This window comes from Prorops nasuta, unplaced genomic scaffold (assembly GCF_024137725.1).
Source record: "Prorops nasuta isolate Cenicafe-Biocafe unplaced genomic scaffold, Cenicafe_Pnas_1.2 PNAS00011, whole genome shotgun sequence".
Classification (NCBI taxonomy): domain Eukaryota; kingdom Metazoa; phylum Arthropoda; class Insecta; order Hymenoptera; family Bethylidae; genus Prorops; species Prorops nasuta.
This window is the reverse complement of record NW_027116808.1, coordinates 5,046,759-5,070,798: the sequence shown is the minus strand read 5'-3', so window position 1 is coordinate 5,070,798 and position 24,040 is coordinate 5,046,759. Positions and strand designations below refer to the sequence as shown.

Genomic DNA, 24,040 nt, shown 5'->3' with positions numbered 1-24,040 from the left:
TGCCGGATACGTAATTGTCTAAGTTCTTCTCTTAGCCTAGCATTCTCTTCTTCGAGAGGATTGGCCTCTTGTCGTAAGGTTTCAGTTAGTCTGTTTATTTCAGTCATTATTGGCGACTGAGACACCCTTGGGGCAGGTGTTACAGGTAGTCCGGTATCCAGAGTTCTATCTGTATTTTTTTCAGGAATCGAGTTTGGGTCATGAAAAACAACACGATCGCGATTTGCCATTATGGAGCTTCCGCGCCTACGAATAGTAACGTTGCGTCTAAGAGCACTGCGGTCTACGCTCCCAACTAATGGATTTCAATTTGTGTTTGTATTTGATGTGCTAGGAAATGCAACAGTATCGGTCACTTCTGGGCTTTCCGAATCGAATAGTGCACGTTCGGTATTTTCCTGCACTTCATGCAAGAAGGAAGTTACTTCGTCACTGATAGAGACTTGATTAAATAAGCGCCTAGAAGTTGCTGTAAGATTTGAAACCAATTGAGTCCGGTCAAGGTTTCTGTCGTCTTGACTCATGAGAAAATTTTCCTCTAAAATTTAATTTCGCTCGCGGGGCTCGCGTTTACAATGATTCGCAAAGTAAATAGTTTTGCTACTGATTTTTTACAAGTTGGAACCATACTCACCAAAGATCCACTCTTCTTCAGTTGAGTCCTGATGTCGTAGGTCCTCTTGTAGATTCCTTGAGTAAGCTGGTCGGTGATGTTGAATCCTCTAGGATAGGCAGTGATCTTCCGAATGGACGAGGTCGAAATGTTGAGACTCCGATAATGATCCATGAATCCCTTGAGGACTGGAGTACTGAGGGGTTGATTTGAAGTGAGAATTCCTCCAGTTGTTGCCGTCGTAGTAGTTGATGAGCGTAAGGAAATCTCCTTTCTTTTTCCTGCTGCTTCACCAGTCGATAGATCTTTCAGCCTATCCCATCGCTGCCACCACTTTTGTTATGGGTTCACACCGTGACGAACTAATTCAAGTACTTTTGGGTACAACTAAATTTATTCAGTCCTTGTAGAGTTATTTTACAATGTTGAATTATAAAAATAAATTATAGTTATACAGGTTTTAAATAAAAAGATTATCTAATTGAAGTTAGATTGAATTTAGAGTAACTTGGGAGCTAATGCTCGGTTAAAGTCAGATGACTTGTTCTAGTTACTGCTGGGCCTGGACTGATCGGTCAGGAACCGAGCAGTCAAGTCGTTGCCTCAAAATGCATCGATTCTCATGACCATGGTTTTAGGGAATCGATCGTGCGTCAATAAGTCGATTGTTCTAATAGTTGACTAAGACTTTTGGCCACGCGCGCTCTGAGGCCCTGGCAACAGAGAAGTACTGTTGCCTAAGAAGGAGGTTCAGGTTGCATACGAATGACGCCACACGGCGCTTGGTTGGAATGCAACCGGAGCCTTTTCGAATTTAACTAACTTTTATTAATTAAATGTTTTAATTCTAGTTATTGTCTAGTTGATAGAGAAAAGTAGTATAAGTAGTTATATGTATATAACAGTACACAGACCAATACAGGACCAGTATTTTATTCCTTGTGGATGCTGTTCTCTTCGCTCGTCGTGGAATTTTGCACCCCATGATACTTACACCTACCCGATTATAACAGGCCTTGCAGGAAGCCACCCTAAAGACCGGGTTTTCCCTGCCCTTCGATAAAGAAGAACCAATGATGGAAGACACCCAAGAACTCTCTCACCTACATGTTAATCACTACAAAGGACAACTGGTGGTCGTCATTGAAATTCCTCTCCTCAACAAGGAAGAATACCATCTGTACAAAACCTATCCTTACCCAACCCACTATAATCGTCCCGATAACCAAACTATCACCACCTTTATTCAACCTGCCCATCCCTACCTGGCAGTCTCCTCTTCCCAACGCTTCTACACCCCCATTCCCCCCGAATCCCTCTCCCATTGCCTCCATCACCTGAAAACATACTACTGCGCTCCTGGAGCACCTCTTCATAAGATCTCGTATAACCAGGAATGCGAGTTATCCATCCTCCAGCACCATGACACCACCCAATGGACTGGTTGCGACATCAGGGTCGCCTCATTCACCGGTCCCATCTGGACACCTTTGGTCCAACCTCGAACCTGGTTATACTTTCTCCCAAAACCGGAACAAATCACCCTCATCTGCCAAGGAAACGTAAGGGGAACTGAAACCATCCTTGGAGATGGAATTATCCAATTAGAAGCAGGATGCTTTGCGGACACTACATCAACTCAGCTACGATCGCTGCAAACCCTGATGGTGTCCGATGTTACTCACTTCGAAGCTCTAGAGCCGATGCCTCTCCCTGAACTTCTACCCGAATGTCACATACCAGCTCTACAGAAATTAATAAAAATACAGCCTATTAAGAGTAAACCATTGGAGGACTGGAATCTATCCAAAAACAGCGTAGCCCTCAAGGACATAGCCCGAGAAGCAAAGGACCTGCAGAGACAAGATTCTACCACCCTTAGAGCATCCATCATCTCATATGCTTCATCCGCGCGCGGGTCTCTTTTTATACTCATTATATTAATTGCTGCGGCCCTGTGGTTCAAACGAAATCCAACACCGGCGCGTGCCAGCCCGACGTCAACCACCTCTATCAGAGATCAAAGCACTCCAACGATAGCAGCCGAGAGCATGCCAATGCTTCCTATACGCACCGTCAGCATGCCATTTCAACAACCTATTCGCCATGTGCAGAGTATGCCCTATCTGGAACCAATATCAATGCCACGGGACTCGCTACCCTTTAGTTAATAAGCACCAAACTCTTCTAAAAATTTTCGGCAGTTGGCCTACCCCATACTTCTTGTCCTGGAAACATTGACCTCCACAGGACAATGTTTCATCTAAGGGGGGAGGAGTAACGTAGGGGTCAGCCACCTCGCCGAAACAAAGTAGATCACACGCGTCCGTGTGCAATACCGGCAGTATTGCACATTGCTGACACCCGGACTTCTTTTCCGGAAATGCGTCAAACCTTGGGCGTCGGCCGCGGATGTGGAGACTTTTAGGTTGTCATGTGTCGAAAGATCATGGCGCTACTGACGACACATGACCTATTAAGCCTCCTACATATATGCGAGTTCCGCGACCCTCAAATTGAGTCTTATTCTGTGCAAGCTTAGCCGCTGCCACATCATCCGCGTTCCAAGGTCGTAACTCTAGTGTTCGTTCCACGGGAACAGAGTACTCCACCGTATTCTAACAAATCTCTTGCCCAGTCGCCGTGTACTGGTAGTTAAGTCTAGTATAATTCAATCCGAAACAAGTCGTGTAGAAATAGTCGCGAGTGTACATCTTTCAGTCGTGCCTAACACGTACCGTTCTGGAAGACATACACAACTACTACGAACTGATCATAATTAATTAAGTGCGAGAAATCCACAACCATAGGAGAGTCTAGTCTCTCCAATAGTTGTGACAAATAGTAAATAATCCTGCAAATGCTGATCCAGCATAATTAGCGTTTACTGTAAGTATAATTGTAATACCTGAAAATACAAAGTTTTGTGTCAAACTTGCTGTTCCAACGTATGTTTATACATACTATCATTCACCCCGAATCTTGCCAACTCATTACATTCTTACCGCTCGGAGTGTAATACTTTAGTGTACTGTACTGTGAGTCGCAAAGCTCAGTCGACGTTTCTACTGACCCAGACTCTAGTGTCAAGTCAGCCGAAACTCGACCGATAGGCGACCACGACTACCCAGTACGTAACACCGGACATAAATTTACCTAACGAACTAGTGGCTTTGATTGATGTGTACTTATACCGTGGCCAGAAAAACTCACATCAAATCGATTAATTTGCATGCACTCGCGATATATATCATTATTAATCCAAACTTGACACAGATATAATCGTATTTGGATCCGATGGAATGATCCCTCGCTAGAGTCTTGCGAAGTTCCAAAAGGATTAGTGAAGATTAGTGCTTTACTTTAAAAGGGTTGCGACGACAAGATTCTTCTTCTTCGTAGCAGGCTTCGACGTTATAGGACGTTACACAGAAAGAATTTTTATTCCTAATGTTTCTCCTTCTATCTTTCTCTTTCTCATTCTCTCTTGCTCCTTCTCTCCTTTCTCCCTTACACTTTAATGGCCCTTAGGACTGTTAGTGGAACTCTTATCCGATGTGGGACCGTGGCCTTAAGTACAAGACTGCAATGCTTTTGTCTCTTCACATCAGTCGCGGAGCAGGGCTGCGGAATTAAGTCATTGGGATCCAGAATTATATGGCATTAAATGCGTCACATACGACCGCTAAACTGCAAGTAGTGGTGCTGTATGTGCGTAGGAGCAGGGAAGCCAGTCTGAGCCTAATGGGGACCCATTCTAACATTCCAACTCATGTAACTGTATGAACTTGAACGTGTAAAGTAGGGGGACCGTTTACGCCCAGACAGGCTTCACTGCGAGAGAGCAGCTCGTGACTCGCACTCGTCTTGACACTGCCCCCTTAAATAACCCATTGGCCGGCACTAGGGAATCGATTGATAATTTCCTAGGTCGTAAGCGACCCGCTTACCAAACACTTGAGATTAGCAAAACGCTAAGTAGGGGCTTATATAACACTGCTGGAACGTAGCATTACAACATATACAGTACTAACAAAGATTAGCTAAGCACCATGTTGTAGATTCGATACATTATAAAATTGTCAAGTACGTTAATGACCATAGATAAAAATTCCTATGTATAGTTGGAGGAAGGGGTAAAAAGGGGATACAATCCATTTACGATATAATTAAGTCCTTCTAAGCCAGAATTTCCAGCCAGTGATGCCGATCTGCGGACGGGCGGTTTCCCCACCATCCGTCCCCAGACTTACTAACACATTTAGCGATGCTTGTATCCGTGATATAACCACACTTATGTTGTCTATGCTCTCTAATCACACGTATTATAGCATCACATTATACGTTGGTGAGTCTGCAGACGGATGGTGGGGAGTCCATCCGTATGCAGATCGACATCACTGTCTCCGGTGTGCAATGGGGATCCCAAAAATTCATGTTACCATGTAATAATACATTTAAAAATTCCTTTAAAAATGGCACGGTGACATTGAGCTTATATCATTAAGGCTATCCAAGATCAAATCAAAGATATCATCTTGTGTACATTTTTAAGCCAGACAAGTATTATCTGAATGTTTTTTTCATAAACAATTGAGTTTTCAAGAAAATTTGTATCCCGAAAAAGCATATACGATGCATAGAGACATTGGAAAAATAAATATCTACTTTACAAAGTACTTATATTCATTTTTCATAGTTTTCATTTTTGTTACAAGCTTTTAATTTTTAAAATAGCGCATACTGGATACGATTGTAACAATTTCACTTCGATCACCTGCACTAGCTTTATTTTGGTTAATAATGGTAACTTAATGGGATAAAAATGAAGGATAAAGATCTATCTGTAATATATCATCTCATTCAGATGCTGAAATGCTTTAATTTTTTATTGCAATGCATTCTACTTATACCTATACAATCATTACAACCGTCCTAATAATAAAGGTAGTTGTAATATTCATTAGAGCCATTTGTAACACACAAAAATAATACTCAATAAACTAATTGTAATCGATTCTATTTTATATTTATAATCAATAAAGATTTTCATGCGATGTCGATCCATAAAAATCTGCAAATTGATATATGCATTGACATTTGCTTTATTAATGCTTGTCACTCTTGGCGCACTTGCAGCTTACACAACGGGTAAAAACAGATTTGGATTCCTTTTATAAATAATTAATCAGAACTACTCATTTCTAGTCTTCTTATTTTCTCCTACATTGGTAGTTTGTATAAACTGTATTTCACCATGAACTCGTAACTCAACTTTGCAATCTCTTTTGCAAAAAGTTCGTGATTTTATGTTAGAAAATATCTGATTTAAGATTTAACTAACTTATATTCTTGAAATGATCTGAAAAGACTGTTATGAACATTGTATCCTATGCGAACAACTAATTCGTTAACTTCATGCGCAGCTTTTCTTAATGAAGCACTTTTTTTAACTTTATCACATTGATTTTTGCAATAGAAATTGTCACACTAAACTCTGCAAAACATTTTGACACGTTTTTCGGCATCTTAAACAAAATTATTGTTACCACCGACACCGCAGAGAACGTTGCACAACCGTACCCACCTTTCAATTTTTGACATTTAAAAATTCTAATAAATTTTTCATTTAACCTACACAAGGTTCAACTGTACAATATAAAGCTATAATAATCAACAAATATAAATAAACAATCTTAATGACGTGAGGTATCAGGTTTATTCAATTATTGGCATAATATCTTTCGACCGAAAATACCTCAAATTGGTATTTCAACTACAATGGACTCCTTTGCTACTGCCACTACTACAGGGAAAACGAGGTGGTGGAGCTATGATACATATTCATTCTGCTACGCAACTATTTTCTACCAAGACTCACTAACTCCTTTTTTATAGTTTCTCAGTTACTGTAGTTTCTTTAACTACATCCCCGCTACAATCAAACCCAGTCTACCCTTTAACTATAACTGTCTCTTTCGCTTTTATTAAAGTAAAAAATATTTTTTCGGGGATAGTGAACTGGTTTTTTTTATTAATATTTAACGAAATTTAAGTGTATCGTTATATATCTAGTGATTACCTTTAAAAGAGCAATTTCAAGATCACAAAAATCATTTGTGCATGATTTTTTTTTGTTGAGATTTTGAATGTGTTATATTATTTTAAAGTTAAGATAGTTATCGCGAAGAAAATTACTCAACTAATCAGACATATTTAAAAATAAAACAAACTTCTGTTTGAACGAGGATTAAATATTAATGAAACATCAAAGAATTGATCAAACCGAATGTAAAACAAAATATTTGACTCTATTATACTTACAGTGGATGCCATTTTATTACCTGCATGTGTTCCTATTACTTATTGCATATAATTTTCACATAAAAAATGTTTATTTTTCATGCGATTTTATTTTTTGATGAGTTATTTTAATTATTGCAATGAATTCTACAAAATCACTATTAAATATTTTAAAGTAACCATCAACGTGTTTAAAAATCTGATTTTAAAATAATTTTTAGTTACATAACAAAATTTATATTTTATTTGTTTTTATGGATAATTTAGAAGATCTAAACGGTGAATTTGTATAATATATTTTAGCGATTAAAATGTCTCATCAAAAAATAAAATCGAATGAAAAATAAACGTTTTCTATAGAAAATTATGTTGACAGAAAAATATAAAAAAATTCAGGCAATAAAATAGGATTCAATGTCAAAGTACAAGTTAAGTGTTTTGATTTACATTGTATTGGAACTATTATTTGGTAATTCAGCATTATTCAATCATCTATGAAACCGAAGTTTATTTTTATTTTAGCTTTATTTGCGTCTAATTAGTATAATGAATTTTTGCGCTGCAACTACCTTAACGCTGTTATTGTATTTAGATATTGTAAATTATATTTTACTTTTTAACCCTTAACGCTCCAAGTGTGCCTTTCAAGCACCACCAATATGTGTCGTTTTACTCCAAGCATGCTTTTTTTTATTTTCAATGCCTTTAAAATTATTATTTACACCTTACATATTGCAGTATTTAAAGTCTGATACTCAAAAACTTGCAAGTCGAAGTATGATGAGTATAAATTCGAATTGTTGGTCGATATTCAGAATTAAAAGGCGGAGCGTTAAGGATTAAGTACATATAAGTATAATTCTTGAAGTGTATTATTTTTTGTAAAAGCACTGAAATATTTAATTATTTTCAATGGCACGCTTAGGTCAATTGTCCACTGTACGTAGTGCATGTAATGAGCCGTAGTGCAGCAGAAGCGTTAGAATTGGCGCGTAAACGGGGTGTTTGCGTTTTCGGAGAAACGTTGGCAGCTGCAATAGGTGTTGATGGACGTAATTGCATGCATAAGTGCTGGAGGCATGCTGCAGGCTATATCCTTAGTCCACCCTTACGATCGGATGCAGACACGCCAAGCAATCTTATAATGAAATTAAGCACGTAAGTAAAAACTGCCTTATATTAGCTGACGAAAGCTGTAATATCTTCAGAAAAATAATGCATTGCTATATAAAATTATTAAAAATTAAATTACTTTATTTTTTCAATAAAGAAAGAAACATACGTCGTTCCGTATTATGAAAATTTTTGTCAGTTTAATATATCAGAAAAACTGATGAAAATAATATTTAAAATACTAATTTAAATAATTAAATTAAATACTATTTCAAAAGTTTTAATACAAAAATAAAATACTATTTTTATCATACGTGTACGAAAAGTCATTCTTTCTAACGTAGTTTACTAGGAAGAAGGCAATTGCTTTTATCTTATCCATGTCTGTGCGCGTACACTAGAGTTTTACATCAGTTTCGTCCCTTGGGAGAAAAAGCTCCCTCTCTTAAGGCAGAAGTAAAGTAAAATTTTTATACGCATGAGTGGTCTTAAGATTGACTAGAAAATAATTTTCATCCTGATAGTTACCTCTGGTGAAAATTACTATTTTCTAAATGTATACCTTTAGTAAAGAGTATTATATACAGGGTGTAACGAAACGACCGCCTTTTCTCGTAACTGGAGGTTCGGGGTGACCATCCAAATGCACGTGTAAAATTTTGTTCGAATCGTTCAAGGTGTTTAAAAGTTATTTCCATTTAAAACTCACCCTTTTTCGGTCCTTTTCGAACGACTTTAACTGTGCATAATAAAGTGGAGAAAGTGAAAAAACAATTGACGAACACCCCACTAGAATGTAAAAATTATCGATCGCGCGCGATAATACATTTGCTATTTATTTCATTAATTTGGCTATTAGATTAATTTTAAAAATAGCAAAATCCTTTTCATTACAATTCCAAATCAATTCAATACAAGTATCATTGACTGAATTGATGGAAAAAGGGAGAAGATAGAATGAAAAGGAAAGTATCAAAAGCTAAGATGTCACGCGACTGCACTGATAATTTAATAGGAAACACATCAAGGCATTTTCTTTCTACAAACGAAGGTAAAAAGAATTATTTAAAATCAATTCATTGATGATAGAAAAAATTAAACTTACCCATTATTGTTCTCCAAGTTCCTTTACACCGAAGTTTTTGAAAAAGCTTCAAACTGACTCCTCGATGATTTCCAGAATGCACACTTTCATTGATTTTGCATTTAAGAACTCGCGAATTTAAGCAAATTAGGTGTTAACCTACGTTTCTTCAAAACACCGGTTAATTTGACACTTTTTGAACTGTTTGAAGTAGGCTGAAAAGAGAGACACAGAGAGATAGAATAATCAATAATTCGTTTCGACCACTCTTAATCACCCTACTTCAAACAGTTCAAAAGTGTCAAATTCTCCAGTGTTTTGAAGAAACGTAGGTTAATACCTAATTTGTTTAAATTCACAAGTGTTTAAATGCAAAATCAGTGATAGTGTGCTTTCTGGAAATCATCGAGGAGCCAGTTTGAAGCTTTTTCAAAAACTTCGATTTAAAGGAACTTGCAGAACATTTAATGGGTGAGTTTAGTTTTCTCCTTCATCAATGTATTGATTTTGAATCATTCCCTTTAGCTTCGTTAGTAGAAAGAGAATGCCCTCATGCATTGTCTATTAAGTTATCATTGCGCTCGCGCGATATCTTAGCTTTTGATACTTTCCTTTACATTGCGTCAACTCGCTCTTTCCATCAAATCAGTCAATGATGCTTGTACTGAATTGAATTGGAATTGTAATATAAAGGATTTTGTTATTTTTAAAATTAATCTAATAGCCAGATTAAAGAATTAAATAGCAAAAGTATTACCGCACGCGATCGATAATTTTTACATTCTAGCTGGGTGCTCATCAATTGTTTTTCACTTTCCCCACTTTCCATTATGCAGTTAAAGTCGTTCGAAAAGGACTGAAAAAGGGTGATTTTTAAATAGAAATAACTTTTAAACCTCTTGAACGATTCGAACGAAATTTTACACGTGCACTCAGTTTGTCACCCCGAACCTCCAGTTACGAGAAAAGGCGGTCGTTTCGTTACACCCTGTATATTATGTAACATGTAATCATTGACGATTGCATTTGTGCGAACACCATCCCTCACTTTTCTCGGGTTATAAACTTCATATTTTTTCACGAACGTCAGCTTTCGACTTTGTCAAATATTGTATCAAGTTTATAAAGAATGTTCCCAAATTTGGTTACTATTACCTATAAGAACATTTCAAGAATGTATCAGAGTAATCGCATAAAATTTTATATTCTCATTTATCACTTAAAAGAAATTTGAATATGATGCACCGAATCCCTCTTTTATACGAAATATTTCTTTACCAAAAAGCTGAATCGTCTTCAATGAGTTTAGCATACATAAGAAATATGAGTAAATGTGTGGCTTTGTAAAAAGGCAGTTAAAGTTTATCCATACTGCAACTAAAGATGACCCAAGCCACAAATATATTATTGTACTTAATAAAAAAATTTTTTAAATAATATATAATGATAGAATATTTTTTGTAACGTTCTAGATTCAGATTGAATTTCTAACTTTAAAATAATTTGAATTTCGTACTATATCGTCCATAAGTCGATCGTCATTCTTGTGCACTAGCCTGCGAAATTAACAGACCTCAGTCGGTACGCGATTAGTACAAGAACACTTGGCCATTAGTTACAAAAGAGTAAACCGTGAATGGAGGAAGCGACGAAAATACGAAACAGACGAGGAGAAAAGACTAATCTAAGGAAAATTTCTGTAGAAATAAAAACAAACATGAGACTAAAAGTAAATAGAAGGAAAGATCAGAAGAGAATGATGATTACATTGAGCAGAGAAAAAGTCGGAAAAAACTGAAAAGGTAGAAAGTTGCAACTCAGGGCTTTGCGAGACAAAGTAGTGGTGTTAACAAGGAACCTTATTAACGGTAGTCCCATGTGATTATTTGTTACAGAAGGTAATTTCATGATTTTTTTTCTTCACCAAAAAAAAATACAGTCATTTCAGGTTTTTACATTTTAATAGTAACATTTTACATTGTAGAATTATCAATTTTTATTTTGCCAAATTACAATATTTGTATTTATATGTGACCAAATTGAATGTTTCGAAAAAAATGTTAGTGACTAGTCATGGTGATTACGTCATTTGTAGTAATCTGAAACAAAAAATTCAACGTGATTCTTATTCTGTAAACCCGTCGCTGTGGTCTAAACCACAATTATACAATATTATTAACAAATAAAAAATAATAAACTATAATAAAAATCAGAAATCGTAATTTTTTTGTTTAAAATAAGGCCAAAACATAAAATATTCTTGTTATATATAAATAATTTTGATTTCTGCTGGAACGACTGATGTGTAAAATAACATATGAAAATGTCAGCCCGATCGGTTCAATAGAATTTTCTAAATCGGCATAACTAATCGGAAAAATGTTGTTTTGAGAAAAAAGTATTTAAAGTTTAAGTAATAGGTTTCTTATAGAAACTTTATGCTAGCACTAATCAATTATGTCTGATGCATACATTAGATCTTCAGTTTCTTCGTAGGTATCATTTTCAGCTACCTTTTCTGATCTGCGACTTGATCTTAGCCATTTTTGCAGCAATAAATATGGCCCCCTATGGCTGTGGCAATCATTTGTAGTCATGGATCTCAGCGCGCGCAACGATGTCTAGTCCGTTTTTGACACACATAATTTCCATAATTTTTAAATCAGCATAAACCTTTCATTGAAAGTGTAGGCAGCTGTCCATGTTGCAATTTCAAGAATTTGTTTGCCAACGAAAATATGTTTAGGAGCAAAATTCCATACAGTTTTCGAAGCTCTTGTGATTATTTTTTTCTTAAACACTTATCCAAAAGATTATCGGATGATAATTCCTCATAGATCGGTTGTAAAATCATCGCAGTACTTTAGTCAAATGACGGCATGTGGACAAAGTAGCTACTTCGTTATTGGCTTCCACTTTTTAATAATGACACCAGAAAGTCGCACCCTCGGGTCAATAAAAGTGTTACGGACGTTCATTTGTGGAAGTCATATGGTGAAACGTCGTCCATACAGGTTTCCTCATTTCCTCACGAAAGTTCGGATTTTTTACAAAGGCTACAACATACTATACGCTTAACTTTAACATTACCTTATTAGTTAATATAAGTGTCTTTATTGTTTTAGTATTACTGTTGGTCTACGAATTTCTGCTTAATGAACTTCCAGTATTTTTCCTCTTTCGTTATTTCCTTCGACTTCTTTTATGGCCTTTAAATATTGAAAAAGTGATTTTTTAGATTTTTTTACACGTTTATACATTCTTTTTTTGGGTACAAAACCCATTCTTTTTTTCTATTACAGGGTTTCCACTGTAGGAATCATTATATAATACATTTTTAAAAGTTTTTGAATCACTGTCGCCGTGTATCTCTTGTATTTCACTTCAGACAATTACACAGATGGCTTGAACGTGCTAATAACTCTGTCGACTTCCATTTTCCTCGAACTTCCTTCATAATTTACTGCATATTTATTAGCATGATGTTCGTACTATTCCAAATAATAAATGGTTTCTTCTTTACCTACCCATTCTTTACAAGCTTTAAATACTTTTGATTTTATAATGACATCTATAATTTTGTTAGAGTAATTTCCTATTATCGAAACAATAATTAAAAGTGACGAAAATCCACGCTTTACCTATGAATTGTCTCCAGAAACCGTGGTCTCATTCTTAGGATAGCCGTTCGTAACATTATTATCATTTTCCTCTTTCACAGGCTTTTTAAAGCCCGTTTCAGATACGACTGTAGTGGCAATGTATTTTTATTTTGTTAACACATAATACCCTTTTTGATGATTCCGGAACCTTAATCCATCAACGATCAGAAAAGATTTAATCCGGATAATCCAACGCTAAGTAGTCGCATTATGAATGTGAAACGTCTATTGATTTCGTTAACGTTCTGATCATGGTATGTATCGAAAAGACTTAATTGTAAATCCATGTCAAAAACACCTCACACATAATTTGAATTCTAAGCCTCGCGATGATTTCTTAAGAAATTGGCTATTTCCGTCACCTTGGTTACATTTATTACTATTAATAAGGTTCTAAACACTAAAGTGAAGCTGAACAACCAATATAATTAAAAGCGTCATCGTAGGCCACTTCGAAGTCGTAGGCAGTTCTCAATTTCTCAGCTGATATACTGAGAAACTCGGTACTTTTTGAAAGAGTATGCCGATTGCCATGGAATTTTCTTTGTAATGCAAGTTTCCCTAGAAATCAAGTACTTAATCTTGAACCTTCTCTGTCTATCTTCACTAAGCTTCAAGCTCCAATTGCCATCTTATTGCCAAAAATATATTTGCAAAAACAAATTATCTCTCTCTCTCTTTCTTGCTCAATTGCTAGGTGTACACTGTTCAAAATTGAATTATGTACATGTATAATTTTTGCTCCTCTATATTATCCTGTAGCAAAAATGCTTCTCGCAAAATAAATTCGTGTGCATCTATCAGAGGAAAACAGAAATTGTACATGTATATGATTCGATTGTTAACAGTTTACAAGCATAAAGGACCAAGCTTCAAGGTTAGCGGTATATAATACGTACGTATAGTGTGTGAGAATAACAAAGAAGTATAAGCTTAGACAGCTGATGCTCGACTCAAAAGCGCGTGCATATAATGCTTTCACGGCATACTATTCCATATACGCTAAGTTTCGTAAATATTTCGAATTTTGGTCTGGAAATTTAGGAAAGTAGTCTCAATAAATTGTACATTCGAAATATGTAAGAAAATAGTTGAATTTTTGAAGTTGACACATCAGACTACACCCTTCGGTAATTTTTTGTATATGATGCTCTACCTGCCATGCGTAATTCGTTGGGACAGTCGTAGCATATAAGGTGCTGAAATTCGAGGAACAGGTAACTTGATTCGCGAAAATAGCAGCTTCAAGACTCCATTGAAAAAGTGGCAGTGAACAAGAAAAATGACTACTGCAGCCAAGCAAGTACCAACTTCGAAGATTTCTTACGTGGATCGTTATACAATCGATGAGCGCATTAACTTAGTCAAAAATGACTACAAAAGCGGAAACAATTTTGCAGAGACGCTTCGTAAGGTTCATTCTGCTTTTGATCATCATCATGCGCCTTCATTCATTGCTATAGTGCATTCATTCAAAGAAATTTGAATGTCTTGGACAAGTCAGTGATGTGAAAATTCTAACACGTTTTTATCTCTCTAGCCAGATCAAACAAAAATATTAACGCTGTAGTAATAATTGTATTTGAACAGCTACATTTGTCCATTTCGAGACGATCACAAGAATGAGGCATATCTTAAAATAGTTTGCACTGCACTCTGCATAAAGATCTTAGTATGCTTGCTTGTAAAGTGCAGTTAACATGAGATTTAAATCTAACAATCTATGACCAACGACACATATTTGCTGATTGCATGATAACAATATATGATCAAGATCATGATTTTTTTTATAAAAAATCAATCTGAGTGATAAGGTTTGTTTCTATCTGTGGCTCTTAGAACCCGAAGAAATTAATCCAAAAACCACTACACCAACAATGAATGACAGTTTAGTACTGCTTTCGGGTTGGCGACATTATTGATCCATATTTCTTCGAAAATAATGTTTTCTCGGTCATTGCTTTAGTTGGTTTACGTTACCGAATAATGTTCACAGACTTTCTTTTGCCTAAAATTAATGCTATGTAGCTGGATAATGATTATTTTTAGTTGGACGGCGTTACATGTTACATAATAACTGTAATATTGCTATATTGCATGAAAAATTTCCTAAACATGTGTTTCTCAAAGTGGTAATGCCACTTAACCATCGAGTTCATGCGATTTGACTTTATTGTTTCTTCTTATGAGTCTACGTTAAACATAAAGTCTACGCTAATGCTCTAGTAACAAATCCAGTACCGAAAAATAATATTAAACACATTATTTCAAAAATACAGCCGCAATTATGCGAAATGGTGATGATGTATTTTAGGGGAAAAAAGATTATTTGTAAAAAGAGCCGTTGTGGATATTTGGCAGATGGTGTATCCCATTACTTACCTCAAAGTCTGCACTTTCAATTAACTTATGAATATCTTCAAATTTGAGAAGGTATTACATTTTTTGGATGATTTAGCATAACACCTTTAATAGGAAGAACCTATATTTGTGGTAAAAATTTGTGAGAAAGGTCTCGTACCGCTTAAATGGCGCCCGGCAATATAAAGATTAAATTAGGTTTAGTAGTACCCCATTTTAAGAAAGAAAGCGAATTTTGAAATACCCGTTATATATCCAGGAAGAATAACATCTGAAGATAACACGAGCTTGTATTAAACATATCATCTCGACTAACAGTAGAGAACGTCCAAAAATCAACTCTCTTAATCCATTTTTGCAAGTACACTGTGGGAAAATGAGTTTTCGTCTTCATTCTATAGTATGGTATAGGAGTTTAGCAGAGAATGTACGGAGTAAAGTTAGTCATTAACAAAAGGTAACCGTATCAATTTCCCGCAGCGTACATTAATATTTCATAATTTATTCTTTCTCATATGATTTTCTGTCAAATAATTAAAAAGTATCCTACAATTGAGCTTGAGCGGTTTATGAAATCATTTATACACGGTCCATCATTTTAATCACTTCAATATCTAAAACAGATATAAACAAAAATATTTTTCGAAGGGGATATACATATCGAGAAACATAAAATTGTTTGACGATTAGACAGTGAGGGACGGAAAAGATATCTGCTATTTTTCGTTGTCAATTTCATTAGAGTTGCCAGAAATTGCGTTTTTATAGCAAAACAGTTTGAAATATCCTATATTATATACATACACGTGACATGTGACACATGATTATGTTTTCCTCTAAATTTATTATAAAGTAGCAATTTTTTGCAAGTCTGGCATCTATTGCTTCTCTCCTATTAACGGGATCCCTCAAGCCCTCTGTAGCCAACATTACGGAACGAAAAACGAAGGAGAATTGTCCAGCGCTATTTTTCAACCAATTTCAATGTTTTTGGGCTTGTTGGAATCGTTAGGACTCACACTTTGTCATAAATAAAGCCGCATTTTCCAAAAGACGTAAAGAAAATAAAATTGTTTAAAAATTCGCATTAATAATATTTAAACGCAAAACAAATCGAAAAATCGGGCTTCTTTATGACGAGGTGCCAGACCTAACGATTCCAACAAGCCCAAAAACATTGAAATCGGGGAGAAATAGAGCCATACCATTTTCCCGCTTTTTTGAGGTGGACGAAAACCAAAAATTTTTAGGAAGAAAGCTAGGCTTCCACCCCTCTCGCGGCTCACGCTAACGTGTTCCCCCACTCCAGCGTCGAAACTTACTGGGAAGCTTTCCTCATATTTACGCTATTCCCCTATCTGTAGCTATACACATATAAATACCGCTAAAATAATGTTGAGAACATTTCATTTCGCCGATATAATGAAATTGCTAAAAATGCAATTATCATTTTGAAATAAAATTGTAGAAATGGAGATTTCGTAATGCTTGAAATATAAGGCATACGGCGAAACGCGGGACAATGGTACAGTCGTATTTTTCAAAAGAATTTGATGAGACTAGTAATAATTAAAGCCATTCTTCATGTAGATTGTCATAAAGAGCTCGCATTTTCGATAAAGCTTATAGTTTTTCAGCTATGAACGATTGAAGTTGCACGGCGCACAAATAAATATTTCTTCTCTCGCGTAGATCAGCTGTTGCGCACGTCCATCTTCAATCGTTCATAACTGAAAAAATATAGGATTTATCGAAAATGCGAGCTCTTTAGGACAATCTACATGAAGAACGGCTTTAGTTATGACTAGTCTCATCAAATTCTATTGAGAAATACGCCTGTACCATTGTCCCGCGTTTTGCCGTAATTTCAGGTCTTCAAGCGTCACTGACTCGTTCATTCTGCTATTTATTTCGGAACAAATAAAAGTACGATTGCACATTGAGAAATTACATTAGAAGCTCTCGATAATGTACATGCTGCTATGAGTATTTCTTAATCTTATGAAGCTTGTCGTAGAAGGTGCAATGCAATAAATTTAGAAGAACAATTTCGCGATAGAAAATAAGACCCACGTACATACATGGTAAACGCTATGTGTGTTTGTTTACAGTACACTCCACGAGTCACTAACACAGTCGCACCCATATATATGTAGGCCTACTATGCTGGTTTACATACGCTAGACGAGGCAACAAGCTGTAGAGGGGAGAGGGGAAGCCAACTTTATTTACTCCGAGTACGCATCTTGTTACAGTTTGCATTATAATGACCAAAAGAAGCGTTGCAAAATTATGAAAATATTATAAAAGTGTCTCCCCTTTTCACGCTCTAATCAATGATGCCACCCAAGTTGTTAGTGCATTTTTTTACTTTGCTCGGAATAAATAACAGAATGAACGAGTCAGTGACGCTTGAAGACCTGAAATTACGGCAAAACGCAGGACAATGGTACAGGCGTATTTCTCAATAGAATTTGATGAGACTAGTCATAACTAAAGCCGTTCTTCATGCAGATTGTCCTAAAGAGCTCACATTTTCGATAAAGCCTATAGTTTTCCAGTTATGAACGATTGAAGATGGACGTGCGCAACAGCTGATCTACGCGAGAGAAGAAATATGTATTTGTGCGCCGTGCAACTTCAAACGTTCATAGCTGAAAAACTATAAGCTTTATGGAAAATGCGAGCTCTTTAGGACAATCTACATGAAGAATGGCTTTAATTATTACTAGTCTCATCAAATTCTTTTGAAAAATACGACTGTACCATTGTCCCGCGTTTCGCCGTATGCCCTATATTTCAAGCATTACGAAATCTCCTTTTCTACAATTTTATTTCAAAATGATAATTGCATTTTTAGCAATTTCATTATATCGGCGAAATGAAATGTTCTCAACATTATTTTAGCGGTATTTATATGTGTATAGCTACAGATAGGGGAATAGCGTAAATATGAGGAAAGCTTCGCAGTAAGTTTCGACGCTGGAGTGGGGGAACACGTTAGCGTGAGCCGCGAGAGGGGCGGAAGCCTAGCTGCCTTCCTAAAAATTTTTGGTTTTCGTCCACCTCAGAAATGCGGGACAATGGTACGGCTCTATTTCTCAACCGATTTCAATGTTTTTGGGCTTGTTGGAATCGTTAGGTCTGGCACCTCGTCATAAAGAAGCCCGATTTTTCGATTTGTTTTGCGATTAAATATTATTAATGCGAATTTTTAAACAATTTGATTTTTTTTTCATTTTTGGGAAATAAGGCTTTTTTATGACAAGGTGCGAGTCCTAACGGTTCCAACAAGCCCAAAATCATTAAAATCGGTCGAAAAATAACGCTGAACAATTCTCCCTCGTTTTTCGTTCCGTAATGTTGGCTACAGAGGGCTTGAGGGATCCCGTTAATAGCAACGTAAATTATAAACTGATTTCATTTATTGATAGAATCGATAGTGTAACAGAGGTGATAGAAAAAAGCAGGGAATCACTGTTTTATCCCTCTCTGTTAATCTTCAATCAATGATATACATATCGATATGTAATTTCCTCTATCACATTTTTAGTACTTTCGAATGAAGAGGCGATTTAGGTGACAGATACTGTTTACATAATAAATAAAATAATAGATCAATGATATTACACAATATTTATTAACTAGCCTTCACACACCTTACCTACCCTATTCAAGTTTATTGCATTAGATTAGAAAACGTATAGTTTTAACTAAAGGTAATTATAATAATAGTTTTGTTCAGTTTTCATTCATCTTTGTAACGGGAAGGCCGAATTTTCCCAAATCGCCGTTAAACCGATTACTCAATATAAGGAGAGGAAAAATTGAAATAATTAGAGCTAAAAGAAAACACGTACTTTATTAACAGATAATTACGGAGCGGGAAGATAAATGGAAGAAGTTATACAATTCAAAGGATCGCCCTATTGGGTCTCACGCACACTTATTATACACGGTAACCATACGGAAAAGAGATACGGAAATAGTCTATAAAAATTAGGGAAAGGAATATTGACAATAAGTGGATAGGAAAGTAATCACTCCCGTATTCCACGAGTATTAGTGCCAAAACTGGTTGTATCAAGAATCTTTTGCTGAAAATAGCGACGTCCGCTATAGATGACTAATCGAACTCACAACTCCAGTCAGTGATGCTAGAAGGTAGACCGATGGTCTACCTTTTGGCATCACTTACTCCAGTACGGATCAACCTCTCAGGACGAGAACCAGTGGAGAAAAGAGCAATTCTTGTCTTTTTCTACTTTCCCATGCTTCGTTCTCTGTTCCACATCCTTCCTTTCCGTAATCCTCCAATTAAACACTGTGATTAGCCTTTGGCCTTGATTCGATTCTTATTACACTAATCAAATTCAGGATCGATCCTTGTTCCATTTCGTTTTCTTGATCTGGCAATAGAAGTGAGTTCGTTGCCCTGCTAATAGGTGGGTTGGCCGGATTGTCCTGAGTGGCGCGAGGTTTAAATACGCCCAAACACCTATATTGCTTGCATTAGCCGCGTTCTGTTATTACTGCAAGTTAACTTCAAGTACCGAGAATCTATACTTTATATGACACAAATTATAATATTTCAACACTTGCAGCTTACTTACAGTAATAACGGAACACGGTCGTTGGTGATGTGGAGATAATACGGGAAGAATAAGGAGGGAGAAATAAGGTGAGGGGAGGGGTCTCAAGAATTGTATAACGAGAGGATAATAAGGCAAATTACGGAAAATCATACATCTATCCATACAATGCATTTAAAATCTATAATAGATTTACCAAAATTTGAGTGGTACCAAGTGGGAGGGGGAAAAATATGCTTCGTAAAGTTTCACCACGCGTTATAACTTATATTTTATTTTATAATTAAAAAACAATCATAAATGGTCTCTAATTTGATCAGTCACTCGTGGCTACCCCCGGATATTTATTCCTCGTTGCATATGAATTTTCATATTCTATTTATTTATATACAAATTGTATGATTTTAATCGCTTTAAGCAATTTTCTCGAAAAGTTAACAAAATATAGAAAACCGTTTAACAAAATTGTTCTCTGAGTATGAGAAGAACATAAGAAGGTAACATTGATTTAATCTTGGAAAGTGTGCCAACAAAAATATAAACACCTTAAATATTTTTAAATGAAAAACCTTTTTTTTGTATTGCATAATCCTGTAGTTTTTCTAAAGAGTTTAGAAATATCCTCTTATATTTTATTTCATTCAGACGTCTACCAGATATTTGGAATTAATATTGCTTATAGAAATGAGTATGACTGAAGCGATGTGGGTGATTATTTTGCGTATACAATGACCGGAATATATGGCGTCCCTTGATGCATTTAGGAACCGCGTTTTAGGGCCCCTCACTATCAGTAACTCGAAACGGAAAGCACGAGTTAGCATACAACTTAGATTAAATAATCTTCGAACGATAAAATTTATAGTTTTTTTAATCTAAAATTTATGCTAACTCGAGCTTTCCGTCTTGAGCTACTGATGGTGAGGGACTTTATAACGTGGTTCCTAAATGCATCAAGGTACGCCACATATGCCGATCATTGTACATGATGAAAAACTTAAGATATCTCAGAGCATGGCATCATAAATGGAAAATTATTTATCTTATTATCTATATCTATATATATAGATATTTATAAGAGAAATCAATTATTTGAATAGGACTATTTTGAAATTCCTATGTATTTGCGTTTAAACAGTGTTAAGTAGATAAATGAGTGTTTACGTTTTAGTTCTAGGACGCGCGCGCGCATCATTAGTTACTTAATTGATACAATATACAAAATAGTGCTCAACAAATCTACCATGAAACGGTCAAGGTAGTTTAACTATAGTCGAACTGTAAGTAGTTGGCGAGGGAGAAAGGAGTAATGGCATGTGACGCGGCACGCACACCGTTGTGGGTGCGTTCACGTATGTCAGGCTAGTGCTATAAGCTCGCTTGTGCAAATACGTCACGACCAGTTACTGAATAGTGTATAGAAATTTATGCAGGAGCGTAGTTAAGTTTACAAGAAAGTGTCTCAATGCCCTCCATAATACCATATACTTCCGCTATAGCTGCATGGGCCGAGAACATTGTTTCTGTTGTGGACCATCTCTAACAAATTTTACTTCTATAACAAATACTGCATGTTCCCGCACTTATCATACACACAAACTATCACCTGCGTGTGGGAAGTAAGGAGAAATTCAGGATCCAAGATCGCGAGGTTGAATCACAGTAAGGGGCCGTTTCCCCTCTTTACGACTTAGCACATTGAATAAATCTGTTTTACTGCTACTATCCTTTGCATGGCCGCAGGACTGCAAAATAAGCATATGACTGGTGGCATTAAATACCCGAATGATACTGATGAGTTGCTAGCCACCCAAATGGTAAACGGCTCTCTATATACTGAGAGTAAAGACAACCGAAGTTAACGAGAAACCCGTAGCGTAAGTAGCCTTTCACACAGACGGAAATAATGTTATAAAATATATTGCAAGTAATATATAAATGCAACACTATTTTAAAGTTTAATTCATACCAACAATAAGTATGTATTTAAATAATATTAATATCAATTAACTTACCTAAAATCAAAGTTTACGAAATGTAGGTATTTCGTTACATTTTAATGACTAAAATAAAGCAAGTCAGCATATATAAACTTTTATTTTTTTCGTTTCGAGGAAAGGCACTGATTATGCTTAAATAATGGGGCTTGTTATTTTTGGAAGTCTTAGTTAAGACCGGACCAAAAATATCAGAAAGCACTGTGTAACATATGTATTGAAACTTACACCTATTACAACTAGTCTCTAGCTCCCCTACGGACGAACAATAACCTGACAAAACTGCAGTTTCAAGTCGATAATATAGATAAAATTCAGACTGACTTTGACATCACGTATTAAACTATCGTCGAATTTTAATTGCTTTCATATGTTGCGTTTTTCTTGTTTTTTCTGAATATTAATATGACGTATCTAGGTTTCTGCAATTGTTTGGAAGCTTTAATGGCTTACGTATGCCTCTGTGTTTCAAATGGAAGTGGATATTCACAAAACTTCTAAAAACGAAATGCCACGGTAAGACTTTTATCTTGCTCGATGTTGCATTAAAATTGAAGTTTTATAATGTTGTGTACAAGGAGAAATTTCCCAAAAAATGAACAGAAAATCCCCTTCGAGTGCAATTTAGAAAATGGGCCGCTGTTACTAATTAATTTTTAATGAGGAAAATTAACAAACTCTTTGAAGTTTCCGGAGTCGGTTATTCCTTCCTGTTCTGCTCCCTTTCATCTTCCAGTCGTCATTTAGTTGGTCCATGATGATTTCCTTTTATTTTCCCACACAAACTGATATTAACGTTGCGGTGGTCCGCACTGCCTTAGATATATTAATGTTATTTGTCCACACTAGACATGTTAGGATTGCGATGGTCCGCACTGCCTCTTAGATATAGGAGGTATTAGAGGTTGCGGTGGTCCGCACTGCCTCACTAATTTCCAACTATTACCTTTTAGACCTTTATTCTTCTTTTGTTCTAATAGCTAGAACTGAACAACTGAATTCACTCACTGCATTCCGTCTCTAACGGGTCGCTTTTTAAGCTGCGACGGACCATGGAGAGAGACCGCTCAAGAATTTGCACGTTTCACCGCCTCGCCAATCAGAGAGCAGGGATTTCTCTCCATGATGATCCTCTAGGCTTTTACAGTTTACACTTAAGTCTAGGTTACATAGGAAGCTTATTATTTATGTCTTAACTAACCTATTCATTTAATCTATTACTTCAACTCGTTATCATTATTAATTATTAACTATTAGCTTCAAAGTTCCGATATGGTTTGGAAAGTTCCCCCACCACTAGGAATAGAACCAATCATTGATAAGTAAATTAAACATCTTTATAATTCTAATTAATTGTTAAGATAATTGAACATAACTTTGTATACTTGATTGTTCCACTTATAAGAACCTTCATTTCAAATTTCAGTTCGATATCACCATTTGTTTAAGAAATATTAACAAATGGAAACTTCAGTCGATGGTTTCATGTGCGCATGCGCTCTCACTTTGAATTCTACTTTAAACCTACGTATTTATCCTATAATCTTAACTGATCTAATTAATAAATTATAAATTATAATAATAACAATATTAAATAATAATAATAATGATTACTATCTAGAGTTCTTCTACTCTCTAATAGCATCTTGGTATCCTTCTATGTCCATTCACCTTTAAGATGGTAGTTCCTCCGAAGTCTTCAGCTTTGGTTGTTAATAACTTTTAACTGACGAACAATATCGGATTTCAAGTTCGAGATTATATAATCTAGGGATCTTCAGCTTTCCATCGGTACTTTGAACGTCTCACTATCTCTATTGGTTATTGAGATATAGTCATTCCCGATTTGGGTTTTCTCTATGTCCGTATCTTAAGGTTTGGATGCATAGATTTGTAGTTCAACCTGAACGATTAAAAGAAAAATAACTCCCGGATTTTTACAGGGATCCAACAATAAGTTCATTCAAGAATAGATAAAATATTCTCTATTTCATTTTTCGTACATCGGTCTTAGAGCTGATGATTTTTTACAAAGAGTACAATAATTGGAATTAACGCGCGCTTGTGGGAGATGGAACTCATGACGCACGTGAACTATTTTGGACCTACTGTATATAATCTACTGCAACAATGATCAAAATCACTCATATGATTCAAGTAAATGCAATTGGTTGTACGTTAAGTCTTTACTTGAACAATATCTTAAACGGTTACGTTATGTGGCTGTGAATCCATATTGGAGGCAGACTTTTCCACCAATCAGCCTACAGAATAGGCAATATAAATTAAGTTTTGCATATTTTCAGAGCTTTGAT

General features: G+C 35.8%; 1 protein-coding gene across 4 annotated transcripts in view; it reads left to right on the top strand.

Annotated features, from left to right (window-relative positions):
* Positions 1–24,040, top strand: part of CRMP (Collapsin Response Mediator Protein) — a 331,728-nt gene that overhangs the window by 187,591 nt on the left and 120,097 nt on the right. For 2 of the 4 annotated variants that reach the window (XM_066733508.1, XM_066733506.1), the window contains exon 6: positions 7,842–8,074. The exons of the other annotated variants lie outside the window; for them this stretch is intronic. In XM_066733508.1, coding sequence (XP_066589605.1) covers positions 7,842–8,074 — 233 coding nt within the window. The remainder of the gene's footprint in view (positions 1–7,841; positions 8,075–24,040) is intronic. 4 annotated transcript variants of the gene reach the window in all.